General features: G+C 32.5%; 2 protein-coding genes across 2 annotated transcripts; one reads left to right on the top strand and one right to left on the bottom strand.

Moving 5' to 3' along the window:
• Positions 1–1,636: 1,636 nt before the first annotated feature.
• On the bottom strand, positions 1,637–3,679 carry LOC132717765 (uncharacterized). Its single transcript, XM_060701325.1, has one exon. The coding sequence runs from the start codon at positions 3,677–3,679 to the stop codon at positions 1,637–1,639; it is 2,043 nt and encodes a 680-aa protein (XP_060557308.1).
• A 1,912-nt stretch (positions 3,680–5,591) lies between these two features.
• Positions 5,592–6,212, top strand: LOC132717764 (zinc finger protein 233-like). Its single transcript, XM_060701324.1, has one exon. It carries the CDS (start codon positions 5,592–5,594, stop codon positions 6,210–6,212), a length of 621 nt encoding a protein of 206 aa, XP_060557307.1.
• The last annotated feature ends 5,497 nt before the right edge of the window (positions 6,213–11,709 follow it).

Below are 11,709 nucleotides of genomic sequence, written 5' to 3'. Positions count from 1 at the left end.
GCAAGCGCATGCGTATATGCGAAGTTTATCGCGTAGGTATAAACTACGATTTTATCAATGAACTGTTATTTTTTGTTTTCTTTAAAGGAATGTAGTGTCTATTATTTCATGAAAATGAACGATTTGGAACTTTCAAAGTATTTAAACAACTTTGCAAACACTATTTTAATGATGTGTAGTCGGAATGTAATGCTACTGCAGAATGAAGAACTAGTTTCTGTTGTTCGGTAACGACATAAACCTCTAACGATTTCTGAGATATAGCTTATAACTCTGTATATATTGCAAGCAATGTATACAAAAATGAACTTATACAAGAAAATACATACAGATATACAGTACGATTTAGAAAATACCACAGAGCTTGCAGCCCTTTGATCCTAAATGTAAGTCTTTACAATGACCGCTGTTGGGCAACATCTCTCAGCAGAGAGAGGTTGGGATTTCCCTATCCTATATCTAAATCAATGATTGATTATTTTCTCTCTCACCTGGACACAATAAATATCAGTGAAACTACTTGCTACGCGCATTACAACGTACCTAGGTAAATTGAATTTGACCCTTTTCTTATAGCGTAATTTAACAAACTTAAACATAATTAATGAACAACAAAATGCATATCTATGTTGTGCATGCATCTCTTTTTCATGCCCAACATTCGTTTTTACATTTTCGTCATCGTTTTCCTGAAAATAATAATAAAATATACACTGTTAGGTTTTTATTTTTTGCCGAGTGTATATTGTAATTTGTTTCTTCATTAGAGATTTGTTAAATTTATCTTATCGTACCCATTTGAATGTCTTGCTTGCATGTTCTTATGTGACTGGATAACGTTTATAAAAAATAAAGAACGATTTAAGAGTATGGATTACATCACAAATATAAACACAATCTGTTTCAAATTATTCCTGATTTAGCTGTCCTATATAGTATGCATATGATTTCGCGCTGACCTTTTTAAACTTGTTATTTTAGAGTTATCTTTTGGTCAGTCATTCATTCATTCAAAAAGTACCTTTAATGGAATGATATTGTCTGAAATCGCTGGACAGTTGTCAAAATAACCCGACAGGTTGATAGAAGGAAATATATTTTAGAGTCGCAGTGAAGACTGATCCATTCATAATACCGGCTATGTTTTGGAATAAAACTAAATCCCTGCTTTGAAAATGTTTTTTTTTTAACACAGCTTGCTTTGATGAAACTCTAAAGAAATCAATTACTCCGGAACCAGGTGGAAAACAATTCAGATGTTTATAGTGTTGCAAAACGGAGTACAACTTTTTGTACCAGATATTATATTGAACATTAGGAAAACTGTCTGCTTCTGGAGAAACTTGTTTCTACATACATATACACACAAAGGCAATCGTCCTTATTCTATAATCACAAGGCACTGCATGGGAGGTTTTTTTTAAGCAAAAGTATTCCAATTTAATACGTGATAAGAAACGAAAACAATGAAAATTATTGTTTTGTTTTATTCAACAACAATGGAATAAAAGAAAGCATCATTAAATGTTATTTACTAGGATATATCGTTCATGTACAGTCTCATTTAAATTGAGCGGCGGTTCCTTAACATTGTCGTTTTGCTGTTTGACGACCTTGAAAGTTTCTTTATATACAATCATTTTGTTTGAAGTAGATCATTTATCATGAAAGCTATGTGATATACAGCTGCATTCTTTACAGCTGGGTAAACTTTTATAGATTTTGCAAAATATTTGAAGGACGATTTTCTGTCACCCGATACGTATTTCATATGACCAAATAAGTTCAAATGCACAAAGTGAAAATAATTATCAAAATCGTAAGTTGACAATGCGTTCTCAAAGACTTTCTGCATTGACTTCTTTTCTTTACATAGTCTCAGGTTATATGCACACAAATATAATAAATAGCAGCTCAGAATAAGCGGGTCACATTGAATGTTACATCTGGGTCCAAATAAATATATCTGAAGTTGCAAAGGATAAGGAATACTGTCACGGTCGTCCCAATAAAATGGAAAATTTAGCACTATATTTTGTCGATTTCTAGCGGGATCACAAGATCGTAGAATTGGAAGAAAGTCTTTAAGTTTCCCTGTTTTTAAACATATAGCTGAGCAAGGCCATGTAGAGAAAGGTGTTATATAATATTTGCCAGACTCATCTTGCAATTTTGGTAAAAGTATGCTCCTTATATCAGAAAACCTCCTGTATTCAAAGTATATTACTGCACATGTTAATGGCACTGTCAAGTAATCAAATTCCTTAAATTTCAGTATCTTAGAGATATAACTGTCGATTTCCTGTTCTGGCGGACGGGGACACTTTTTGAGTTGTGAAGTAGTAAACGCTAGACGTATACAGGGCGAAAGATCTTTGCCATCTTTTCCAAATGTTATTTCTATACTTTCGCAAGTGGGTTCTACAAGAGATTGGTTCAAAGATCCTGGAGATGTGACAGCCATTGGAATAATGCTGTATCTTCCGAAATATTCTGCAAGTGAATGGAACTGTTCAAGTGAAGTATATTTTTCTCGTCTAATGTCGTTATTTCTACACAATAAGGCAAGCCGAATTTCTTGAACTCGGTATCTTAAATTTTCCAAGTTTATTTTAATGTTTAGGTTATTGAGAACATCATCGATTAATGTTTTCGCTTCCTTTTTTTCGGCATTATTTTTATGAAGGAAAAGATTTTTTTCCGGAATAATATAATGAGGGAGAATACCCTTTTCAACGTATTCGGCTAACTTAAGAAGACCGTTTCGTACACAGTGAACCAAAAGTTCACTTTTCCAATCAGTTTCAGGAGTTTCTTCGCAAAGCCAAAGTGCAACATTTTTAATATGATAAGACGATATGTCTTTCAAGTATTGTTTGTTAAGTGCCTTCAGTAGTACAAAACATTTGAACTGTGTATCATTCATGCTCCATATCAGATGTCTCTCAATGGCTGTGAATGAAATCCTCCATTCCATGTCTTGTTCTCTAGATGATTTGCTACCAATCGGAACAACATAACAGGAGACGTTTGTATCTAACGAATCTAAAGTATTTTTGCTCGGCCAATTGTTCTTTCTTTTACGAGTCTTCCATATAATTGCTTCGGAAGGCCATTGGTTTATTTCTAAACATATGACTGTATCTAAATTACCACAAGTCATTGCTGGTCCATTACATGTAAATATTGCTTTGTTTGGACTTTCAGGAACATATCCACCTGGAAGGACTTTCTCACGGAACAATTTACTTGAGAGAAAATAGACATTGTTCTTTTTTTCTATCAGTTTAGATATCTTTACTCCTTTGAGAACACGAGTAATGCCTATATTTTTAAGCATTGAAATTGTATAATTATCGATTTTTATTTTGCAATATCCTAAACTGCATCCATGTCTGGAAATATAAACAGGTATCGGTTGAAAACATTGTAATAAATCATGATTAATACCTCCGCATCTCTCTTCTATAACAGTAAATTCGTTAACCACTTCCATAACATCAAAGTCACTTCCAAATAGATCCGACCCTTCTGGAAAGCTGCCACTAATTATAACCTTTCTTATGAAACGTTCTTCGAGAAATGCTCCTATTAACTTTGTTATCTGATTTGTTTTTCTAGCTTCTACACTATATCCATTTATATCTAGTCTTTTGTTTATTTTTTTGTTGATATCCATGGCAATGTCGGATCACTAATTTACATTAATAAAACTTACTAAAAAATGATTATTGAATCTTCTAAGCCTTATTTTTTTAATAACTTTGAAATGCACAGTTCTAAAGTCGTTATTTTACTACACTTTAAATGCTGGCCTATGTGAATAATTTTGTTATATATCGTTAAGTACATACACATTGAATTTCAATTGTATAGAAATGATTGCCTCATGCTGAATAGAATTATAATCTATGTTTCCCTTGCAAAGCTCCGACAAAGAATTATTTTGAAGTGAATGACAAAACCGTCAAAACTTAAATGTACACAAAACGTGTCAATACTACCATTCAAGTATTCAGTCATAAATGGTATTGGATCAATGTAGGTATTGAGCGAGCTGAATAACATCATATTATGCAAACCTCTTACGCGCATTATAATATTTTATTTAACGCATTCGATGAAGTTACGAATATGTCGTTCTACACTTAAAGAAGATTGTGTTTTTTTTCAAATTACTTATTTATAAAATTCTAAAGAGAGAGGTTTGTGCCCTCTAAAAGTTTTTTTTTCAAAGTGAACATTTAGCACTAGAAAGATAAAGTGTCTTATGATCATTTAACAATTAAGAATAATATGGCTTTCTTCAGGCCGTTAACATATAACATTACCGTGCGCGCTCGCTTAGGAAGCGAGAGGTCTGGAGTTCAAATCCCAGATAACGCAACTCATTTTTTTTTCAAATTGTTTAAGTCAAATAAAAATTGAATTGAATATCAGTGTTGCAATTAGTCTTATAGCCAATTTACTACAATTTAAACTCTGGAAAGCATTGGTGGCACTATACAAAAACAAATTGGTTTATAATCTCACAACCTTCACCTTTCTGACATTCTGAGACCCAAACAAATTCAGCGCCTTCTGTGCTTTGATTTATAATCGTCGGTATTAAATAACTTTTAGTCGTTTATAACCGGAATTTAGTACATAGCGATAAAGAATGATAGATTGTAATTTATGTTATGCCCAAGATTTTGAAAAAATAACGTTCCGATTTGCTTGATTAGTAATTATATAATTGTTGCACAGACTAGAACAATGGAAATAGAGATGATATGAATGAAGCTAAATGATAAGAAATATGTTATAAACAGTTGAATTCCATTCCATTAAATTGTAAGTGGAAAGCAATATCCTAAAATTAATAAATATATTCTATATTTGAAATCAGGTAAATGCCATCCATGTGAAAGAAAAAAAAACGCAGAGAAACAGAGAAGTTAAGGGAATACTTGGATTAAAAGATTTACTTATCTCCAGGAAGCAGTATCAGGGCAAAATTACTAGCCATTACGAAGGAGGGAAACATATATGTGAAAGATGTGAAGTATTTTCTTTCGCAAGTCAACTTACGTCACACATGATAATTCACACTGGTAAGAAAAACTATAGATGTGATGTGTGTGATAAGTCCTTCCCTAGTTATGGTAATCTGAAAGCTCATACTCGAATTCACACTGGTGAGAAAAATTATAAATGCGGAAATTGTGAAAAATCCTTTTATTTTAAATATGAACTTAAAAAACATTTTAGAATTCATACAGGGGAAAAGAATTTCACTTGTAAAATTTGTGATGTCTCATTCACGTATAGCAGTACTCTTAAAGAACATTTGCGAATTCATACTGGTGAAAAGAACTTTGTATGTGAAATATGTGACAAAGCATTTGCCCGTGGTAGTGGTCTCAAATTGCATATGGCCATTCACACTGGTGCAAAAAACTATAAGTGTGACGTATGCAGTAAATCATAGACTCAAAGAAGTGGTCTTCAAGCGCATATGAACATTCACACTGGTACAAAAAACTATAAGTGTGACGTATGCAGTACAAAGTAAATCATTCACTCAAAGTAGTGGTCTTCAAGCGCATATGAACATTCACACTGGTACAAAAAACTATAAGTGTGACGTATGCAGTAAATCATTCACTCAAAGAAGTGGTCTTCAAAGGCATATGAACATTCACACTGGTACAAAAAACTATAAGTGTGACGTATGCAGTAAATCATTCACTCAAAGTAGTGGTCTTCAAGTGCATATGAACATTCACACTGGTACAAAAAACTATAAGTGTGACGTATGCAGTAAATCATTCACTCAAAGAAGTTGTCTTCAAGTGCATATGAACATTCACACTGGTACAAAAAACTATAAGTGTGACGTATGCAGTAAATCATTTACTCAAAGAAGTGGTCTTCAAAGGCATATGAACATTCACACTGGTACAAAAAACTATAAGTGTGACGTATGCAGTAAATCATTCACTCAAAGAAGTGGTCTTCATGCGCATATGAACATTCACACTGGTACAAAAAACTATAAGTGTGACGTATACAGTAAATCATTCACTCAAAGTAGTGGTCTTCAAGCGCATATGAACATTCACACTGGTACAAAAAACTATAAGTGTGACGTATGCAGTAAATCATTCACTCAAAGAAGTGGTCTTCAAAGGCATATGAACATTCACAACGGTAAAAAATATCTATAAGTGTGACGTATGCAGTAAATCATTCACTCAAAGTAGTGGTCTTCAAGCGCATATGAACATTCACACTGGTACAAAAAAACTATAAGTGTGACGTATGCAGTAAATCATTCACTCAAAGAAGTGGTCTTCAAGTGCATATGAACATTCACACTGGTACAAAAAACTATAAGTGTGACGTATGCAGTAAATCATTTACTCAAAGAAGTGGTCTTCAAGCGCATATGAACATTCACACAGGAATCAAAAAGTATCAGTGTGAAATATGTGAGGAAACATTCGCTCAAAAGTGTGGACTTAAAAGGCATTTGACAATTCACACTGGCCATAAAAACTTTAAATGTATAATATGTGATAACACATTCACTAGAAAAGAATCACTGAAAACTCATATGTTAATTCACACTGGTGAGAACAATTATACAAGTGAAAAGTGTGATGAAACATTCTTACAAAAAAGTAATTTGAATTCACATATGATTATCCACACTCGCTTGAAAATTTTTAAATGTGATCTCTGTGATAAACATTTTCATTATAAATCTTATCTTACCTCACATATGAAAAGTCACTCAGGTTATTTACAAAGGCACGTGCAAAAGAACCATCTTGGACCCAGTTGTGAAGTTAGTAATAAATAAGTCAAAGATGGGGGTAAAAAAACAAATGACCATTTACAAGGGAGCAACGAATCAGTTACAAACGTTTTGTTGCATGCTATATTCAGAGGATATTGAATGAGTGTAGGTTTATACTAATTGATTGAACGAGTTAAATAAAATCATATTATACGAGCCTCTGGCGAGCATGGTATTGTTTTATTCAACGAGTTTAATATATTAAGTATTGAATCTACATGAATATAATATTCTATTTATCACATATACAAAATAAGAAAACTGTTAAAAAGAGTCATTATTCATTGTCGCGCCTATAGTGTAACGCTAACATTGAACATTGAGCTCTTGAACGCTATGTTTATATATAGCGCAAAATTATTGACGTAACGTCAAAGCGTTATTACACTAGTGCGATAGCGTTTTTATTAAATGGCTTTATTGTACATCTGCAACATGTGATCAGTGACTTTACGTCGTACCCATGCCGATTTTGCGACTCCGTAAAATTGGTATTGCATAACCGTGCATATAGTATAATATAATATAATAATATTTATTAATTATTTTAATATACGTTACGTAAACATAATGTAAAGACGCGCTAAATTTTAGTGTTACACTTTAGGCGCGTCAATGAAAAATTAATCTTTTTTGCACTTTACACAGTCTTTATTTTAGTTATGTGATAGATTAATTATCATATTCGTGTAGATTCATTACTGAATTTATTGAACACGTTAAATGAAAAAATATTTTGCTCACCAAAGGCTCGCATAATATGATTTTAGTCGATTCGTTAAGTAAATTCAGTATTGAACCTACACTCATTCAATATCCTCTATTATAATACATGTATATTGTTATTACTAATGCATAGATTTGAAAAGGCGATGACTATGGCTTATCTTTTATTTATGCAAATCTTTGGGACACGCCATGTAGACGTTATTTGTTTATAGTCATACATACGTCTAAAGACAAGTTGACTGATGACATCACAAGCACCTGCTACCAGAATTTTGCAGATATATTTATTTGCAAAAAAGAGCGAATATTGATATTTAGAAGCAGCAGAAGTTTTTAATTCTGATAACATTTCTTTTTATTTGTAGATCTTTAGATTGATATGTGAATTTAAATTGTATTTATCATGTTTTGCGACTTGGAGTTATGTATCCGTCTCATAGAGTAATGACATTTTGCCGAGTTGCCCACATTGAAGTTATACCATTTTCTACGGAGTCGCAAAAGCGCCACGGCTATGGGATACTTAACGTTAACGCACGCAACTGAGAGGCATGTTTAAAATCAAAATACTCGTGGTAATGCACACTACTTACGTGTCTGTTTAATTTTGAAATACTGTGATGTATGTTTGAGTTTTCATTTTATTAACTTGTCATAAATCAGTTTTATATGTGAACATAATTATGTTATGTTTTATGTTTTGTTTGTTGATTATCAATTTTCATGCGAGTAAATATGTAGTGTATATAAGGAAATGGTTTTGTAAATGATGGACATTGTATTTTGTACCAATCGTAATAAAGTTTTGTTTTAAATTTCTTCACATTTCACGGCATAAACTTGAACAAGTTATTTTCTAAAACGAAAGAATACCCCCCAAAAAAAAAAAAAAAAAAAAACCAAAACAAACCCCAAAACAAATCAAACAACAAAACCAAACAAAACACCACACAGCAAGAGCATATTAATAAATACTAGCATCCTCTCTAAATTGTGTACTATTAACCTCCCTTTGTCGCGAAAAACGCGAATATGTTTTAGATGTTTATCTTATATAATTGTAATCGCCGGGTTTGTTACTGGCGGGTTTATGTTGACAAGGTTTTCACCCATTTCATGATTTGTACGTGCAGTGCATCGTGTTTAATTAGAATTGTTATCTTGCTTTGTCCAGTCCGCTTTAGATTGAGAAAAGTAATAGATTTTATTCAGTTAAAAAATATATAAATAAAAGTTTAAAGTGGGAACATAAGTTGTATTTCGGCGAATGAATACTGCTAAGATTGTACAAAATACATCTGCTGTTTTGTAGTTAAATTACAAGCTTTTAATTTCTGTCTCACTCATTTATAGGAATTCGTTAATGCTCTATTTTCATCTTTGACCAGTTCTCCTCAGGGGGATTCGTGTTCATCCCTGATCGATTAAGAGAAACAATTTAAAAGGCCATTAAATAAATGTGACAACACTGTATTGGATTAACCTGATACAACATTATCCAAGATTATTCAAAATTTGCAGCGGAATGATATTTGACACAAGGAACGTTTTTTGGATAGGTGTCTGGAACTGCATTATTGCAATTAGGTTATACAAATTTGTATGTTTAAAATTTGTCATTGGACTTGTTGCAATTCTGAACTAATTATTCCATTTCTTTTGCCTAGGAAATTTATGTATGATCAAGATGGTTTGATTGTATTCATTTTGTTTTCTACGCCGATGTTAACGCACGTTTTTGGTAATATCTCAGCTGTTGAAGCAATAAACTAGATGGTGGTATAATACGTCATCGCGCACCTGCTGTGAGTGGGAGCATTCAGCAGGTGCGCGATGACGTAATATCCTAGCATTGTAACATGTCTTCCAGGAAATATAACCAGAAATCATAAATTTCTCCGTAAGTGACCGACTTCTTATCCTGCATGATTTCTTAATTAACGGTATGAAATGACCCTTGGAGTCAATGTCAAAGACCAATTGTTACGGGGAAATTACGCCTCGCTCGAGGATTGAACCCACGGCCCTGGATTACATAGCTGGGGCTTTCCCTATTGAGCTAAGTGAGCGGACAATTATGGAAGTTTGTATATTCTCCTTCTTGTCATAATCAAGTTATGATTCCACATTAAAAAAAATATTCGGCATTATTAGAATCAACACGTTTGATATAAACAGCGCACACCTTTAGCACCAGACAGAATTAATGACCAAGAAAACTTGCACTTTGCTAGATGTTTGTAATCAATTAAAGTCTAATTTGATGAAGTTCGTGAAGTTGAAATAAAAAAATAATATTGTTATATTTTGGATTTTCTTTTGCAATAACAAAAACATCATGTACTATGCCATTTCAGTAGTATAAAATGAAGCGTGACTTTTACTATGTTTCGTTAGATTTGATTTTTCTTCCCTCCATTCTCTTAGAGGATTGAAATAACATTTGATAATTGGAACGGTCTTAAATGCCTTAAACTTACTTTCTAAGGACTTTACAAGCTTATTCAGTATAAAAAAAGAACGTTTAACACATTTAAAGTGAACTTTAAAGGCGGTAATTTCCTCGCTACCATACTGACTAGGAAAAAAACGGAGTCCCCAAAGAAAGCCCAAGGTCCCATTTGATTGAACCTGTTCATGGACGATAAGTGGTTGTTGCGATCTAACGGCAATGGTCACTAGCACCGGCTGACGGTCCCTAGCACTACTTGAGCAGAATCGACGTTTGTGTTATGTCGACATCATGAGGTATCGCCGATTTCGTGAATAAGGCACCGCATAAAAAAAAACTGCTTAAATCACTACGCTGACCCTGAAATTAAGTAATGATTTAATATACATGCATTACATGTATAATGTAAATACATGTATAAACAGAAATGGTCTAGTTTATCACGTGACTGGCGTCTATAGGCTGTGAAAAACTTCATTTAATACTTTGAGGTGTTTACATTGGTGCAATATACGCGCGAACTTTGACGTCGATTCACTTAAAGATCACCGCAATCATAATATATCCTCAAATATAGGCGGAAACTTTGACATATTTTTGATGAAAGATAAACATCTTTATACAGATATATCACAATTACTCTATTTTTATTACTTTTTCAATTTTTGAGGATTAAAAAACCGAAAACATTTTTATCTATAATACGTTATTCTGTAACATTTATAAAGAAACATACATTTTTTTGTCTTATTGAATATTTGATATCTATGGCATAGCTAAAGGGCGTCTCACTGGTTTAACTGGTTTAAAATATTTGGCTTTAAATGAAAACAACAACAGCAGCAGCGGCAGGAACAACAACAACAACAATAACATTAACAGCAACAACAGTGAAAATTAAAAACAACAGAAATAAAAATGACAACTATCCATATCTATGATGAGGACCACAACAACAGTCATGTCCTCCCCCGAATAAAAAAAAATACAATAAAAACAATACCAATTAAAAATGATGATGATAATAATTAAATTAGTATTGATCAATAAATAACGTTCGGTTTTCAGAATTGAAAAAAAAAATGCAGTTAACTCACTCGTACTGTAACAGTATATGAAGAATTAGTTAAAAGAATACAATAATTTTTACAGTACCTCTTTATCTTTAAATTTGCAAATTATTATATTTTTGTCAAAGTCAAGAGTAAGTGAGTTTTAATTTGGTTTAATATTTAGCATTGCTCCTATCTTATTCCTGCTTTTTGTATATAAAATATATTTTGTTGGTTTCATATCTAAAAAGTATTTAAAACTTGGATGTCATTTATAATAATTTCAAATTCTAAAATAAGGAACTGACAGATTATTGTTATGCTTTCAATCGATTAAGGTAGCGGCGGACTAACGATTAAGGTGTTTGCATACTCAACCGAGGGATCAAGGGTTCCAGACAAGTTAACTCACACCTCCGACTGGTAAAAAAATCTGGGAAGCAAATTGAATTGTGATTTTAACTTTGTAAAATAACTGATAACATTAGATTTATTGATTGATCCTGAATTATTTCTCTGTATTTATTTTGCTTAATAATATATTCAATGATGTTAATTAAATCTATCTTCATAAAATCACCATCGTCTTTATTCACTTCTTTCTATGTATTGTTTATATCTGTTAAGTA

The sequence above is a fragment of the Ruditapes philippinarum genome, unplaced genomic scaffold (assembly GCF_026571515.1).
Source record: "Ruditapes philippinarum isolate M1 unplaced genomic scaffold, ASM2657151v2 ctg10053_1_1_1_1, whole genome shotgun sequence".
NCBI classification, from domain to species: Eukaryota; Metazoa; Mollusca; class Bivalvia; order Venerida; family Veneridae; genus Ruditapes; species Ruditapes philippinarum.
Note: the sequence above shows the minus strand (reverse complement) of the source record. Positions and strands in the feature narration are given on the sequence as shown.